At 37.5% G+C, this 13,867-nt stretch overlaps 1 protein-coding gene across 2 annotated transcripts in view; it reads right to left on the bottom strand.

Annotated features, from left to right (window-relative positions):
• Window positions 1-13,482, bottom strand: part of tnfrsf19 (tumor necrosis factor receptor superfamily, member 19) — a 38,036-nt gene extending 24,554 nt beyond the window's left edge. The window contains exons 1-5 of one of the 2 annotated variants that reach the window (XM_055195994.2): window positions 13,292-13,482; window positions 13,030-13,187; window positions 12,257-12,349; window positions 11,893-12,003; window positions 431-609 (exon numbers count right to left, since the gene is read on the bottom strand). In XM_055195994.2, the coding sequence (XP_055051969.2) occupies window positions 431-609; window positions 11,893-12,003; window positions 12,257-12,325 (359 nt within the window). In that variant the 5' untranslated portion in view covers window positions 12,326-12,349; window positions 13,030-13,187; window positions 13,292-13,482. Of the gene's footprint in view, window positions 1-430; window positions 610-11,892; window positions 12,004-12,256; window positions 12,350-13,029 lie in introns of both variants that reach the window. The other variant, XM_055195993.2, reaches the window with a different exon arrangement.
• Between the last annotated feature and the right edge of the window lie 385 nt (window positions 13,483-13,867).

Below are 13,867 nucleotides of genomic sequence, written 5' to 3' on the forward strand. Positions count from 1 at the left end.
TTTTTGTTTTTAACAGGTAATGATAGTGAAGTCCTATTTAGTTTCGTCATAGTAATACAAACAAATTGTATATCATACACATTGACAATTATACCCGAAGATTTTTTCATTAAATTTTTTCATCACAGGTCTAAAAATGGAGAAGAATATAAATAAAATTAATTTTGAATTTTTTTAGGACAATCTTCACTTATATTATAATTACACCTCAAAACACCCTTTTAAAAAATAAACTGTACCTTTAAAACCCTTTCTTCACAAGGCAAAAGCTCTTGTATTGTCTACAGTTGGATGTAAATTCAATTTACCCAGTTAACCGAGAGTTTGTGTTTCAGAATCAGTATCCTAAGTGACTCTTAAGCATGTGGTCACCCTGTGGTCTTGGGAAACACCTAATGTCTTTTATTTTAAAATATTACAGCTGACTCACCCAGGCAAGCAGTCTCCACAAACAGCGTTGTTTGTGGTGGAGCAGTTCCCCTTCTGGAAACGGTTGAGGAGCGAACAGTCTAGACAGGGTTTGCATTTCTGCAGGCTGCGGTCTTCTTTGAAGCGACTGGCTCTGCAGGGCACACATTGGGCATCCTCTCCATAGCCGAAGCCACATTCCTGCAGGGATTAACGGAAGATATCTCACTGCCGAGGAAGGTCGGGGTGAGCCGGGGCGAAAGAAAGCGCCAATGTGGACTAACAAGAGGCCGAGATGAAATAATGAACCCAGTGTGTGTGTGAGAATCCCCTGATGAACAAAGGCCAAGTTTCTTTTGAGAGAGTCTATCTTACACTGGCAATAATCTCTCTGACTCTCACGGGATCAATGGACAGCCTTCTGCTCCAGGCCCCTAAAGGACTCCAGATTTGAATGAGAAAGGCCCACGGGGACGCCCATTGTTGGTTTATTGGGAGTTTATTGCGGCGGTTTGGTCGGGCCTCTCTTTGGTTAACGTGCATGCGCGTGAGGGATATTAGCATTCAAAGGGTTTTGGTATATTTAGAAAATATTTCCCAAAAGTAAAAAATGTTAAGAAATACACAATTTTAAAATGTTTTAACGATTCAATGTCTGCAAGTGAAGGTTCAAACTCTTATAGGAAACCAAAATGCAATGTCAAGCTAACTAGATCAGGGGTCTTCAATAGGCGGTCTTTAACCCCACATTGTGGTATTGTTTGGATTATGTATTATTGTTTGATCTCAAACTATGTTCATAAAAGAGGAATAGTTTAGCCAAAAATGAAAAAAAGGCTTTCATAATTTTCTCATCCTCATGTTGTTCTAAATCTGTATGAATTTCTTTTTTCTGATGGACACAAAAGAAGATAGTTTGAGAAATTATGGTAAACACACAGCTGATTGTAACCATTGACCACCATAGTAGGAAAACAAATATGAAAGTATTGGGATAAATAATGAAGAAGTTATTTTGATAAATAATGGTAAGTTGATGGTACCCATTGAATTCCATCCTATTTGTTTTTCCTACTATGAAAGTCAATGGTTTCCATGAGCTGTGTGCTTAACATCATTTAATCAAAATATCTTCTTTTGTGAGAAAAAAGACATTCATACAGGTTTTACAACAATACGAGAATGAGAAAATGAAGACAGAAACTTCAGCTGTTTCGTTGCAAAACATTTTGCCTCCCACATTAAATTTTTTAATGAAATGTACTCGGTTTGCAGTGTATGCATCAGAATAAAGCAAGTAAATACTTTAATATGATACATTTTAATAAAATATTGGTGTGTTTTAACCCATGGTAGGTAAATATTGGACAGAACCGACCAATAATTCTTCAACCTTTGCTGGGCTATTTCAAATATTTTCAACAACCCAGCACATTTATACTCCAACGGTCTATATCTAACCAAGCATGGGTTCAAACAACCCAACATTTTTACAGACTATACTGTAAGTTAAGAATTAAAAGGATCCCATTACAAAATAATATATAATTTAATTATTTTTATTTGGTATGTGGATACCCACACTTGTTTTTGAGATCTTACTGAGATTTATTGCGTACATATGCATATCCAAAACATGTGATGGAAATATGAGGAGAGGTCTCAATGTCAAATTTCTCACTCGCCCTTGAAGACAACACCCAAAGCATTGTTCATTAAATACTGCCCTATTTATTTCAATAAAAGATTTGAAATGATGCAGGTTTTGTAATTATATGGGATCGATTGCACATAGAGCCACAACGACACAAAGACGCCACCAGCAGACGTATCTATATGAACAAAATGAGCCGACTGAATGAAGAGTTTAACAAAAGAGTTGCCTTTAGCTAAAAAGCTCTCTGGTATTTTGCTCACCAACGAGAGCTGGGAGGATTTTCAGATGGATTGTGAACGATTTTCCCTTCAGGAACAAACAACATTTGTTGGGCATGTTTTTGGGAAGCATGTTAGACTTGAGTTAGACATAAAGAAGTAAGCAAGAGTTATTTCCATGACCTGAGAAATAAATGAAATCTTAAGTAGAACTTAATCGATTTCACCGAAACAGCTTTTTTCCCTCCACATCAAAAAACAATACCGGTCAGTTTTTCAAAACTCCTACTGACGGTAATCGATCAAAGATGGTTGCTTGTTTTATCTCTTTCGTGATGATATATTTCTTGGGTATCTTGCACAGATATGTTCGGCGTTCACTGTGCCAAATATATAATTGAAACTTGGCTTTATGAAATTATGCGTTATGCAGCATTTCAACAGAATCCCCTAATCTGGAAAACACATTTATCAAGAAAACTGGCACTGTCAAACTAATTCAAGACAGATTATTTTGTGCTTTCAAGTTTAGTTCTGTCTGTTTAGCATTTAAGCTAACCAAAAAAATCCTGTCTGCTGTCTCGCCCAACCTTCACTCTTGATTTAAAGAAACAGCTCATCCAAAAATTTAAATACTGTTATGATATACAAAGCTGGTGTGTCACAAACAGGTTTATTCCATGGTCTGTTGGAATTCTTGATTCTAATTGGCTGGAAGGTCTGCAATGAAATCCTTTAATGCACAGATATATCCAGGCAGTCAGTTACAATCCTGTATAAAGGTCTTTGTTCTGATGAACACAAAGGAAGATATTTTGAGGATTGTTTGTAACCAAACCGTTCATAAGCGCCATTCACTTCCATAGTATTATTTTTCCTACTATGGAAGTGAATTGGGGCTCATGATCGATCAAAATATTTTCTTTCGTGTAGTTTGTAACAAAATGAGAGTAAATTATAACAGAATTTGCATTTTTGGGTGAACTATTCCTTTAAGAATACTTGAAGAAAACTTCGGCTATTAGAGATATATGGCACATGCAATCTCTCTCTCTCTCTCTCTCTCTCTCTCTCTCTCTCTCTCTCAATTAACAAATAAATTAATAAATAAAATGCAATCTTAACGGCAGATGTGACGTGCTGTAACTGACAAAAACATACATTTTTACCCACTGGGTCACATATTGCGCTGCAAAGAGCAATACTAGTTTTAATTTGTCTATAACTTGGCAAGTTACCAAGGAATAAGCGGGATAATCAAAGACTTGATTGGGTGGTTCTTTGCCTACGGGTTGTGCATTTAAAATCATCTAATGCACGACAAGCCATTGATTATCTTTAACTGAATTAACTGAGGGTATTTTCTAAATCAGACAAATAAGAATTGGTTCACCCTGCTGAAAAAAACAGCATCAAACCAGCATGGGAATTATGCTGGTCTATGCTGGTTTAGCTGGTGGTCACCAGCATACAAGCACCAAAACACAACATATGCTGGTCTTGCTGATATGACCAGCATGGGATGCTGGTGCTAATGCAGGTTTGGCGCTGGTTTAGCTGGTGCTAATGCTGATGCCAATGCTGGTTTAGCTGGTGTTCACTAGCAAACCAGGACCAAAACACAACATATGCTGGTCTTGCTGGTATGCTGTTTTTTTCAGCAGGCAGAGATGCCAATCCTACTGGGCTACAGGTGCAATTCATTAAAAGAAAATTTCCAAATAGTCCAAAAGTGAGTGAGTTCAAATATGGCTGCACATCTATAGCATGTCAAGTGACAATAGTTATGCGTGTTTTGTCATGAGACACGCAAAAACCAATGAGATTTGTTTTTATCATTGTGCAGCCATATTTAGACTCACTGCACTGATCTGTATGTGTTGCCATGGATATGCGACATACTGATCTCTATAAGCTCAAAATATGTATTTCTCACCAACATATCGTTAACTTTAAAAGACATATATTAGCCCAACACTGCAGTCATGGGGATTACTTTAATGTGCTGCCATGTTGAGCTCATAGGCAGACTTTCACGTTTGTGCTTGGGGGGAATTAACAGAAAACAAAGGGTACTGCAATACTTCGAGATTGATTGTGGCTTCATGATTTTTAAATATGGTTTATATGCCTTTTATATGCTATTGAAAGTTACCAAGGGGACTATTTTCGGGCACTGTGTAATATCATTGCGCCTGCTGCAGCCATGTTACGGCAGCAAAGTCCTTGATTATTACGCCAGAATGAGAGTATAGTTCCTAGCCATATCTGTATAGAAAATCACAACTTTTAATTTTCTGTCTGTCTTAGTACATGACTACAGAAGAGTCAAGTTTTAAATGGAAAAAAAAATATCTAAACTCTTTGATAATTTTTAAGCGCAATGCTAATGGTCTAATCAGATTCAATGGATTATGCTAAGCTATGCTAAAAGTGGTACCACCAGACCCGGAGATCAGCTGAATGGATTCCAAAACGGTAAAAATCAAATGTTGAACTCAAGGGGAGCTGGAAAATGAGCATATTTTCAAAAAAAGTGGAGTGTGCCATTAAGTTTCTCAGTCTACCCATTAAAATATTAAAATTAGACCAATAAAATATGAATTCTTATATTTCTATATTTCTTTAATAGCTCAGACAAAATCCTTATTGGCTCTGGTCTGGGGGGGTAGATGACAGTATTTTAATTTAAAATTATTAATTTGTGTTAGGATGGAAAAAAGAAATTCATATTCATATACATCTGAGATGACATGATGGTGAGTAAATTATAAGAGAATTTTCATCTTTTGGTGAGCTGTTCCTTTAAGCGAATACAACTCTTCAAACAATCACCATCACTTACATTCCATCACAGCAACGTAATGCAAAAAAGCGAGAGGACCTTTGTGGTTTGATACCACCCGACGCATTTTTCCCAGCTGCCTGTCCCCAGTTGGGCCACTGTTGCGCGCCTGCATTTCCACCACACTGAGCTGGATTAGAGAAGAGGCTCATATATCATTTACTTGGCGATCGGCTTCAAACAGGGGCCTTCTTTCTACACCACGATCCTGTTTCCCACACGCAGCAGCACAAAAACACACACTGCGGGCATGGATTACTGGCCTGCGTGAGAGAGGGAATGACAGGAGCTCTCCATAAAGCTTGGCCATGGGATCAGACGTTTTTTAAGCCAATCTTTGGCTCTCTCAACATGGGCCTTGTTGAAGACTGCATGTAGGGTGCCCAAACAGAATGACAGCTGTTGTTGTCTGCCTGCACACCAAATAAGGCCTTTCTGTCCAGCTTGGGATGGAGGGATGGTGAAATAAAAAGCTATACTCGTTTTAAAGTGAGAAGCGAGTTGATGCATATCGCTGGGCATCGGATAAAAAAGCTGTGAGAATTTAAGCTCCTAAATATGGCTCTATGGCCTAGCATTCAAAGTGCATAATGGGAGTTTCAATCTGACTTGCAATTTCTGATCGACACACTCGATGAATCAAATCTGTTTAAAGGTAACTGTCTATGGACAAGTCAAGAACTCTTTTCTGTACAAAAGCTTGTTTTAAGAATCCCATTAACTGAGAACAATCTTGTCTCACAAAACTTTCCAAACCAGTACCTGCAAGTACCATTTTTCTACTATCTCCAGATCAGATTTGAGTGAAATGCCAAGCAAAACAGTAGCAAGGATGTGATAGAGGAGGAAGCAACATGAAGCATAAGCATGTTCAGACACAGAAATGTTTTGAAGTTGTCTTGTTCAATAAAGCAAACAATCTGAGAAACACTCACAGTAAACTACCCTGAACTCTTTTGCTTATTATAAACTATAATTTCTATCAAAGCAAAGGGTGAACTTTTCACTTCATCCAATAGACAGGTTTGAAATGTGAACACAAAACACATCGAGACCATTTCCTGGCCATATTTATGTTTGCATTGTGCACAGTTTGATGTTAGGTAACACGGTGTCTTTGTTACACATGATACATGTATTACTACAGTAATAACAGTAAATTGTGCATAATTACATGCAACAAACCCTAAACCAAACTAACAATAATCATTATACTTAAATGTATAGTAGTGACACCCATTTTTATTCAAAAGTTTATTATAAAGTAATTGTAATGCTTTTGGGATAGGATGTGCAAAATATATTTTTTTGTTTAAGGGTGAAATAAAACATTTTAATAAAATGTTTCATACTGTACTTCATAAACTACTGTGAATATATGAACATTTGTACAACACAGCTGCTGAGAGGGTTTTCCTTCAACTGCTTTACAGTTCAGATGCAATCCATGACGTTTAGCGGGCAGGAATGTGAAATGTTTATGAGGTCTGTTTTGAGGTATCTGCACATGTGCATGGGATACGTTTGTTGAGGGCGGGCGAGAAGACGGTTCATTTGAAGGCCTCGATTTCTTTTAGTTGCGGTGCCTGACAAAATACTTTAAAAGATAATTGCAAAGCGCCTATTAACTTTATCTGTGCTATTATCTGACTTGTCAGGTGAAATTCTCCGTGTAGGTGGAGGTTTTACTAGCCGTTTTACTAGTCAAGGATCTCTGGAAATCATCAAAAGAAACTCAGATGAACTGTTCTTGTTTTCTTACAAAACAAACAGTCTGGTAGAACTTAGAAAAAAACTAAATTTAGGTGTGAGGATTGTTTTGAAGCTAAACTAGTGCGTACATTGTAAAAAATCCTTGTTGTACTTAAAGGGATAGTTCACCCAAAAAAAAAAAAAATCTGTCATATTTTATATTATATTATACATTTCTTTGTTTTAATGAACACAAATGAAAATATTTTAAAGAATGTTTGTAACCAAACTGATCATGAGCCCCATTGACTTTTATAGTAGGAATAAAGTAGGCCATTTGAAGTTAATGGAGCCCATGAACGTTTGGTAACAAATATTCCTCAAAATATCTTCTTTCATGTTCATCAGAACAAAGAAATTTATACAGGTTTATAACATGAGAGTAATAAATAAATAAATAAATGATTTGGATAAATGAATATATTTTTGGGTGAACTATCTCTTTAAATTTTTGAATTAACACGTCATTTCAACTTTCTTGACTAGTGAGGAGTTGGTAAAAATAAAAAAATAAAAAAGTTGAACGGGCTTAAAGGCGCTCTAAGCGAATCTGTGTGACGTTACTTTTTGTTGACGTTTGAACTGTTTTCAAACAAACGGAGCATAGCTAACTCCTCCCCTTCCTCTCCCTTCCGTGCTTTCATGAACGTGCCTAACCCCCAAATCCTTCTTGTCGTTTATTGGCTGGAACACTTTGTGATCGTTTCTGATGGTAGGTTTGACCACTTGTTGTTATTGCAGTTTGTGGAGCCCAGAGATCGCGTTTTTTACAGTTTGATTAGCGAACAGGCAGCAAGCAGATAGTGAGATATTTGCTGTATGTAACAAAAAATGTTTTATGGTGTAAAACGCGTGAATTGGCTTAGAGCACCTTTAAAGGGACAATCCACTTTTTTAGAAAATATGCTCATTTTCCAGCTCCCCTAGAGTTAAACATTTGATTTTTACCCTTTTGGAATACATTCAGCTGATATCCGGGTCTGGCGGTACCACTTTTAGCATAGCTTAGCATAATCTATTGAATCTGATTGAATCATTTAGCATCACACTCAAAAATAACCAAAGAGTTTTGATATTTTTCCTATTTAAAACTTGACTCTTCTGTAAGTGAATCGTGTACTAAGACCGACAGAAAATTAAAAGTTGCGATTTTCCAGTGCGATATGGCTAGGAACTATACTCTCATTGTGGCGTAATAATCAAGGACTTTGCTGATGTAACATGGCTGCAGGAGGCGCAATGATAAAATAGTCCCCTGCTATTAAAAGTTACTAAGGGGACTATTTTCGGCTGCTGCATAATATTATTGCCAGACCCGGATATCCACTGAATGGATTCCAATTTATAGCAGCTTCTAACTAGTCAAAAAAGTTGAAATGACTTAATAATTCAAGTTTTTTAAACGTAAACATTTAAGTGAATTTTTACAGTGTAGTTTTCGTCTCAAGTGTCACCAGATAAATTGCAGAAATACTGATATGAAATAGACAACATCAGGTCAGCAAACAAAAATTTACATCATTGGCTGTCAGGCTGGTTGTGAAAAGTACTATTCGGACGGGATTAGTTAACATAGGGAGGTGGGGTAAAGCAATTTTTATCAGAGCTTCTCAGTGATTTTAGTCCTGTCCGAATGCTCCATGTCAGTAATCATTACAGACAATGTCAGTAAAGATTACGGCGACTTTTACCTTCTGTAAAAAGGTCCAGAGAAATTACCTCAGGTAATACTAATCCAGTGCAAATAGACCAGCTGTAAATATACACGTAAATTGCATCATTTCCTTTAAATTTGCGGGTTTCTTTTAATTATAAAAGCGCTTAAAGAAGCATTTACTTGCCTACTAGGCGGAAAAACAAGTCAGTGGCAAGTCAGTTCCTGACTAACATGACACAAACTTTTTTTTTAAAAAGTCACATTTATTTCTCAGAGGCACGGCACTGTTTCTGAAACTGACGTTCTCCCCAAACTGAAATTAAACAATTTTCCTCGCCTGTGTCCTGTTGTTTGCACATGTGATATCAGGAAGCAATGTGACGACGAGAGGTGACGCGCTGCGCAATCGAGTTACCCCTCCCACTTCTGAATGTTTTACTGAGATTTCTAATCCCGTCCGAATTGACCATTAATATAACAGACGCCCTGTGGTAAAATGACATTACGCCATCTACCCCTGTAAAACTAATCCCGTCCGAATAGGGCTATAGAGCGATCTGATACCCCAGTGTTTACATTTTTTGCAAAACTGAAGTGATTAGCAGCACTGATGCCATTGTTACTGTATATACCTAAAGCACACATTTATGGTCAGAGGCGGGACATTTTCAACAAACACTCTGAGTGGGTGAGCAATCACAACAGACTGGACCAGTCTGACCAATCAGATCATTTTTGAAGGAGGGACTTTATAGAGTCTGGACATAAAACCAGGTTCAAATTGCTAAGCGGTATTGCCATTGTGAAACATTTGTGACAATTTCTATGATGACCATGGCTCCTAAACTGTTATCCTTCATCATACATTGAGAGAGATTCAAAGATGGCCCTTGCAATCAAAGATAGCCTGTGATTTTTTTCTGGCAGTGTTAGAAATTTTGCATGATCCTGAATGATCCTACGACCTACACCTACAGAGTATGAAAACGCAACATGAAATGACCAAATGATCAACGCGACGTGTCGCTAAAAGTTAATACGTGAAGACATTACTGAGCTTAAAGCTAGAAGTATAGTGCCGTATTTACGCATACAGAAAGGTCATGCATGCGTGTACAGGAATGTAGTATGTAGACCCGAAGATTCATTGAATTTGTCACAATGTGCATTATTCGAACGTCGCTCTACACGTACGAGTCAAATAAACAAGGGTTGTGCTGATAGACAACACTATCGTGTATTGACGATCGTCAGACATATGGCCGATAGTGGGCTTTCATGATGATAGTTGGCGATAGTTATTATAATATCATCATAGTTTCACATTAACATGCGCATTGCGTGGTTTTTCCTTGCATGAGAGGGTTTGTGAGCGCGAGGGCTTATAACTTGCGCGCATTCCTTCTTTTACGCACATGGACTTGGACTTTTGCACGGACCTGAACGCGTGCGGACGTTCCCATACATGTAAAACAAACTGACTATACTCTGGGCTTATCACTGAAATGGTCATGATAAATATTCAGTATTACGTACAGACAAGGCTTACGTTTATGTAAACTACATGCAAGCTTCCTGTGCAAAAGCGGCATCCACGATTCACCTAGCTGTGTTTGTTTACAACTAGTTACTCCTGATGACGTCCATTACTGTAACTTGCATCGTGGGCTCATGGCCTACAAACAGTAGGTGTCATCACTGTACAATCTACATACATGTTCTACCCAAGTTTATAAGATCCATGTCGCACGATGTGATCTGTCATGAAGGGCACATATTATGCAAAATCCACTTTTACAAGGTTTGGACATATTGTGTGTTGGCAGTCTGTGAACACAACCACTCTACGATGAAAAAGATTAACCCGCTCCTTGTTTTTTTAATCCTCATTAAACCAAAGCAGCCTCATTAGTCATGCCGTTTTGATTCAATGTGAGGTCACATTGATAAAGCCCTGCCCACTTACAGTCCTGCATTACCATAGTTTCCACCATCAGTGAGTACTCTGTCCACTAGATACTATTGTCTTAGACTGTACTAATCAGATTTATTTTAACTGAAAGAGCTCATATAAGGGATAAGGAAGTGAGGAGCTGTAGCTCATTTGCATTTAAAGGTACAATCATTAAAACAGCGCATTTATGCTCCCACCCAAAAAGGGGCATTTTGGACATGCTATTATAAATGATCTGTGGGGTATTTTGAGCTGAAACTTCACAGACACATTCTAGGAACACCTGTGAATTATATTACATATTGTAAAAAGGCCATAATAGGTGCCCTTTAAAATGTCAGAAATCGTCTGTAGCAGGCTTAAGCAGAGGTGCGGCAATAATGCAACAACCCATTCTAGTACACCATAAAAAGGATATCAAAACTTTGGTGTAATCAGACCACTTTAACATATAAAAATCGAATTATAATACAGTGGATCTTGCACGCAGAGGTAACTAAGAACACACATTCTTCCTTAGATCTTATGCTTGATATTGTCCTTGAATAGAGCAGAGTAAACCATGAGTACTTGAATGGAAAAAAAAGGCAATCATTCACCGTGGCTTCAGGCTTCATAGCCTTAATTGGCCGAAAACATACGATGCATTGAAGCGTATAACCGATAAGTGTGTGTTTACACTGAAACAAGCAACATAAAAAGTCATGCGGTAAAAAAAAGCATGCGCACTACATGTGTACACGTCCGACAGCCTGTACCTGCGTTTACCCGACCATGAACTGTTTAATGATTTACAAACTAAAGCTTTACATTGTGCAGACTTCTGTTTAGAATTTTCATATGGTAAAAATCGCAACATACAACGTATACAAAAACTTGTGACTCTCAAGGGTGGCAATGTCATAAAAGCCAAGGCTCAAGAGTAAGTGTGGGTGTAGCTGATTAAAGCGTGGCCAGTGCTCCACAATGAATAACAGTGGTTTACCCTCTCTCTCTTTATGAAAAGAAGGAAGCAATAAATAATTGGTCGGGACAAGCTATTCAAAACATTGGCATTCCCTCTCTATTGGCCAACTCTAAAGCTGCACTTTGCTTTTAGTCCATTTGGTCTAGAAATGAAACCCTGTGAGTGATTGCGATGGGAACGTTTCTCTTCGTTCCAAATTTTGATCGTATTCATAGTTAAATCTCGGCCGTTCAGCTTGAATTAAAAGCGTTCAAATATATTTGCGCATATAAATCACTGACTGTGGTGGGTGAAGTTAGAAAGAAAGCTTTAAAGATTATGGAGGTTAAGACCAACATCTACTTTAAAGAAAGCACATTGATTTAAAAAAGTCAAATGTTTAAGGCTAAAACAAGAATTCAATATATAGGCTAGTAAAGAAGTATTGGCCAAACCTTAGACAGCTCTTGCCCAGCATCACACTGCCGACAGGGAATGCAATTTCCAAACTTATCCTTGTATTCCTGTTCTCTGCAGCCTCTCCTCTCTTCTGCTTTTACTGTTAACTGTGAGGCACATAATAAAAACATGATTTATTATTTTATAAGAGGTTTATTAACAATATGTGAGTTTCTAGATAATACTACACTACTACTGAATGTGCCCTGTAAAGATTTCATCTGTGTTCTTCAGAGCATTGCACATCTCAATACTGTATAACAAACAAACTAGCCAAGTATCAAGCTGTTACCTACACTTGTTGCTGACTAGACTTGCGAGTTAGCAAACGAATGAGGCTTTAATGTAAATTAAACGTACCATAACACACAATCCAAGCGCAATTATCCTTTGAAGTTGAAACCTGTAGAGAATCACTGCCCGAGGCATTTTCAAAGGTCTTTCCCACGTACACTGCAAAAGCAACGATACTTTGATGAAGTACAATGTAGGACACAATTCGGTATTAAATCTCAAACTGGTGTGTGTTTTTCTTGCACGGAATAAAACAAAATACTTTTGGGGGGATGGGAATAAAACTACAAAAGGGGAACAAGGTTTGGTTTTTGAAGTAGCCCATATTGGTAAAGCACCAATATAAAAAGTTTGGCCAAAACAGATTTGAGTACTAGTAAAGAAATAAATAATAATAATTGTGAAATAAAAAATAGTTATGTTTATTATCGTTTTATTTACAATAAGGCTCTGATTGATAACTGTTTATTAGCCTGCTATTCTGTCACTGAAAAGGAGAAAACTTATAAAAATAAAAGTAACTTATTTTTGTAGTTTCTGTACATATTTACTCAACAAATGTCTATTGTATTGTGTCTAAATTCTGTAAAGAAGCATTAAAGAAAGTTTTACATAAAGGACTTTTAAATTTACGTATTAACCGATATATCGTGCATTCCTAGCAAGCACATCTTTCTACTGTACAGTTTACTGGTTTCAAAAGTACAATTCTTTATTGTTATAAAATTATTCTGCATTTTAACAACAACACAAAATTTTTATACATTTCATAAAAACGTCCAATTAACTTAACGTATTTCAAGCTTGTTTATATGTTTCATGACGTAAAGCTTTCTTACCCAGATTGGCCGTCTTGGTCGTCTTATACGTGAAGTTGTTCGGGATGTGATCCAGTTTGCTCAATGCTGAGCTCTGAAGCCGTCCCGAGTCCAGCACCACATTAAAAGCTCAGATCAAAGGCAAAGGGATGGCTGCGATCTGATGCCTGTAATCTGATCTGCGATCAGCACGTACATCAAAGTTTTAGCCACGTCCTGGACAAAAGCACTTTTAACGAGTGTCTCTAAGCTTACTTGCGTTCGTGCATATTAATCCGAATACCTGCAAATGCACGGATCCCGATATGTGGCTGGAGTTAAAGTCTAACCGCATGATCCTGAGACAGCGGACAGATCGTGCAAACAGATCTTTGCAAACATGGAGACCTTGAAGTTTCGTCCTGTGTGATCTCGCTCCACTGTTGCGCGTGTTTGATGCAGAATTCCCTTTCATCTCGGTGACGTCACCCAGCGCGCGGTGATTGGTTGGATTGTCTTCGCGCAGACAGCGGGCAAACTTTATTCTATCACGGTTATTGGAAACCACGATGATTCTTCGAGCGACTTTATATTTTGACGACGTGAAAATGTATGACTGCTATCTCTAATTGTACATCTTATTAATTTCTAATAATACCATGTGTTCTATATATTTTACATTTATGTTTTTTCCCCCCTTATATCTTCTGATATAGTTGCTTTGCAACCATTCAGAACTGTGAAAGTGTCAGAAAAAAATGGGTTAATTATTCTCAAAATTGAGACTTTCAAACTAAACTGCCATTTATTTTAATCAATTAATAGCTAAGCTTTCAAGGCATTTATAAATAAAGAGGTGTGAAGTTTTTAATGGTAAACA

Source organism: Misgurnus anguillicaudatus, chromosome 24 (genome assembly GCF_027580225.2).
Source record: "Misgurnus anguillicaudatus chromosome 24, ASM2758022v2, whole genome shotgun sequence".
NCBI classification, from domain to species: Eukaryota; Metazoa; Chordata; class Actinopteri; order Cypriniformes; family Cobitidae; genus Misgurnus; species Misgurnus anguillicaudatus.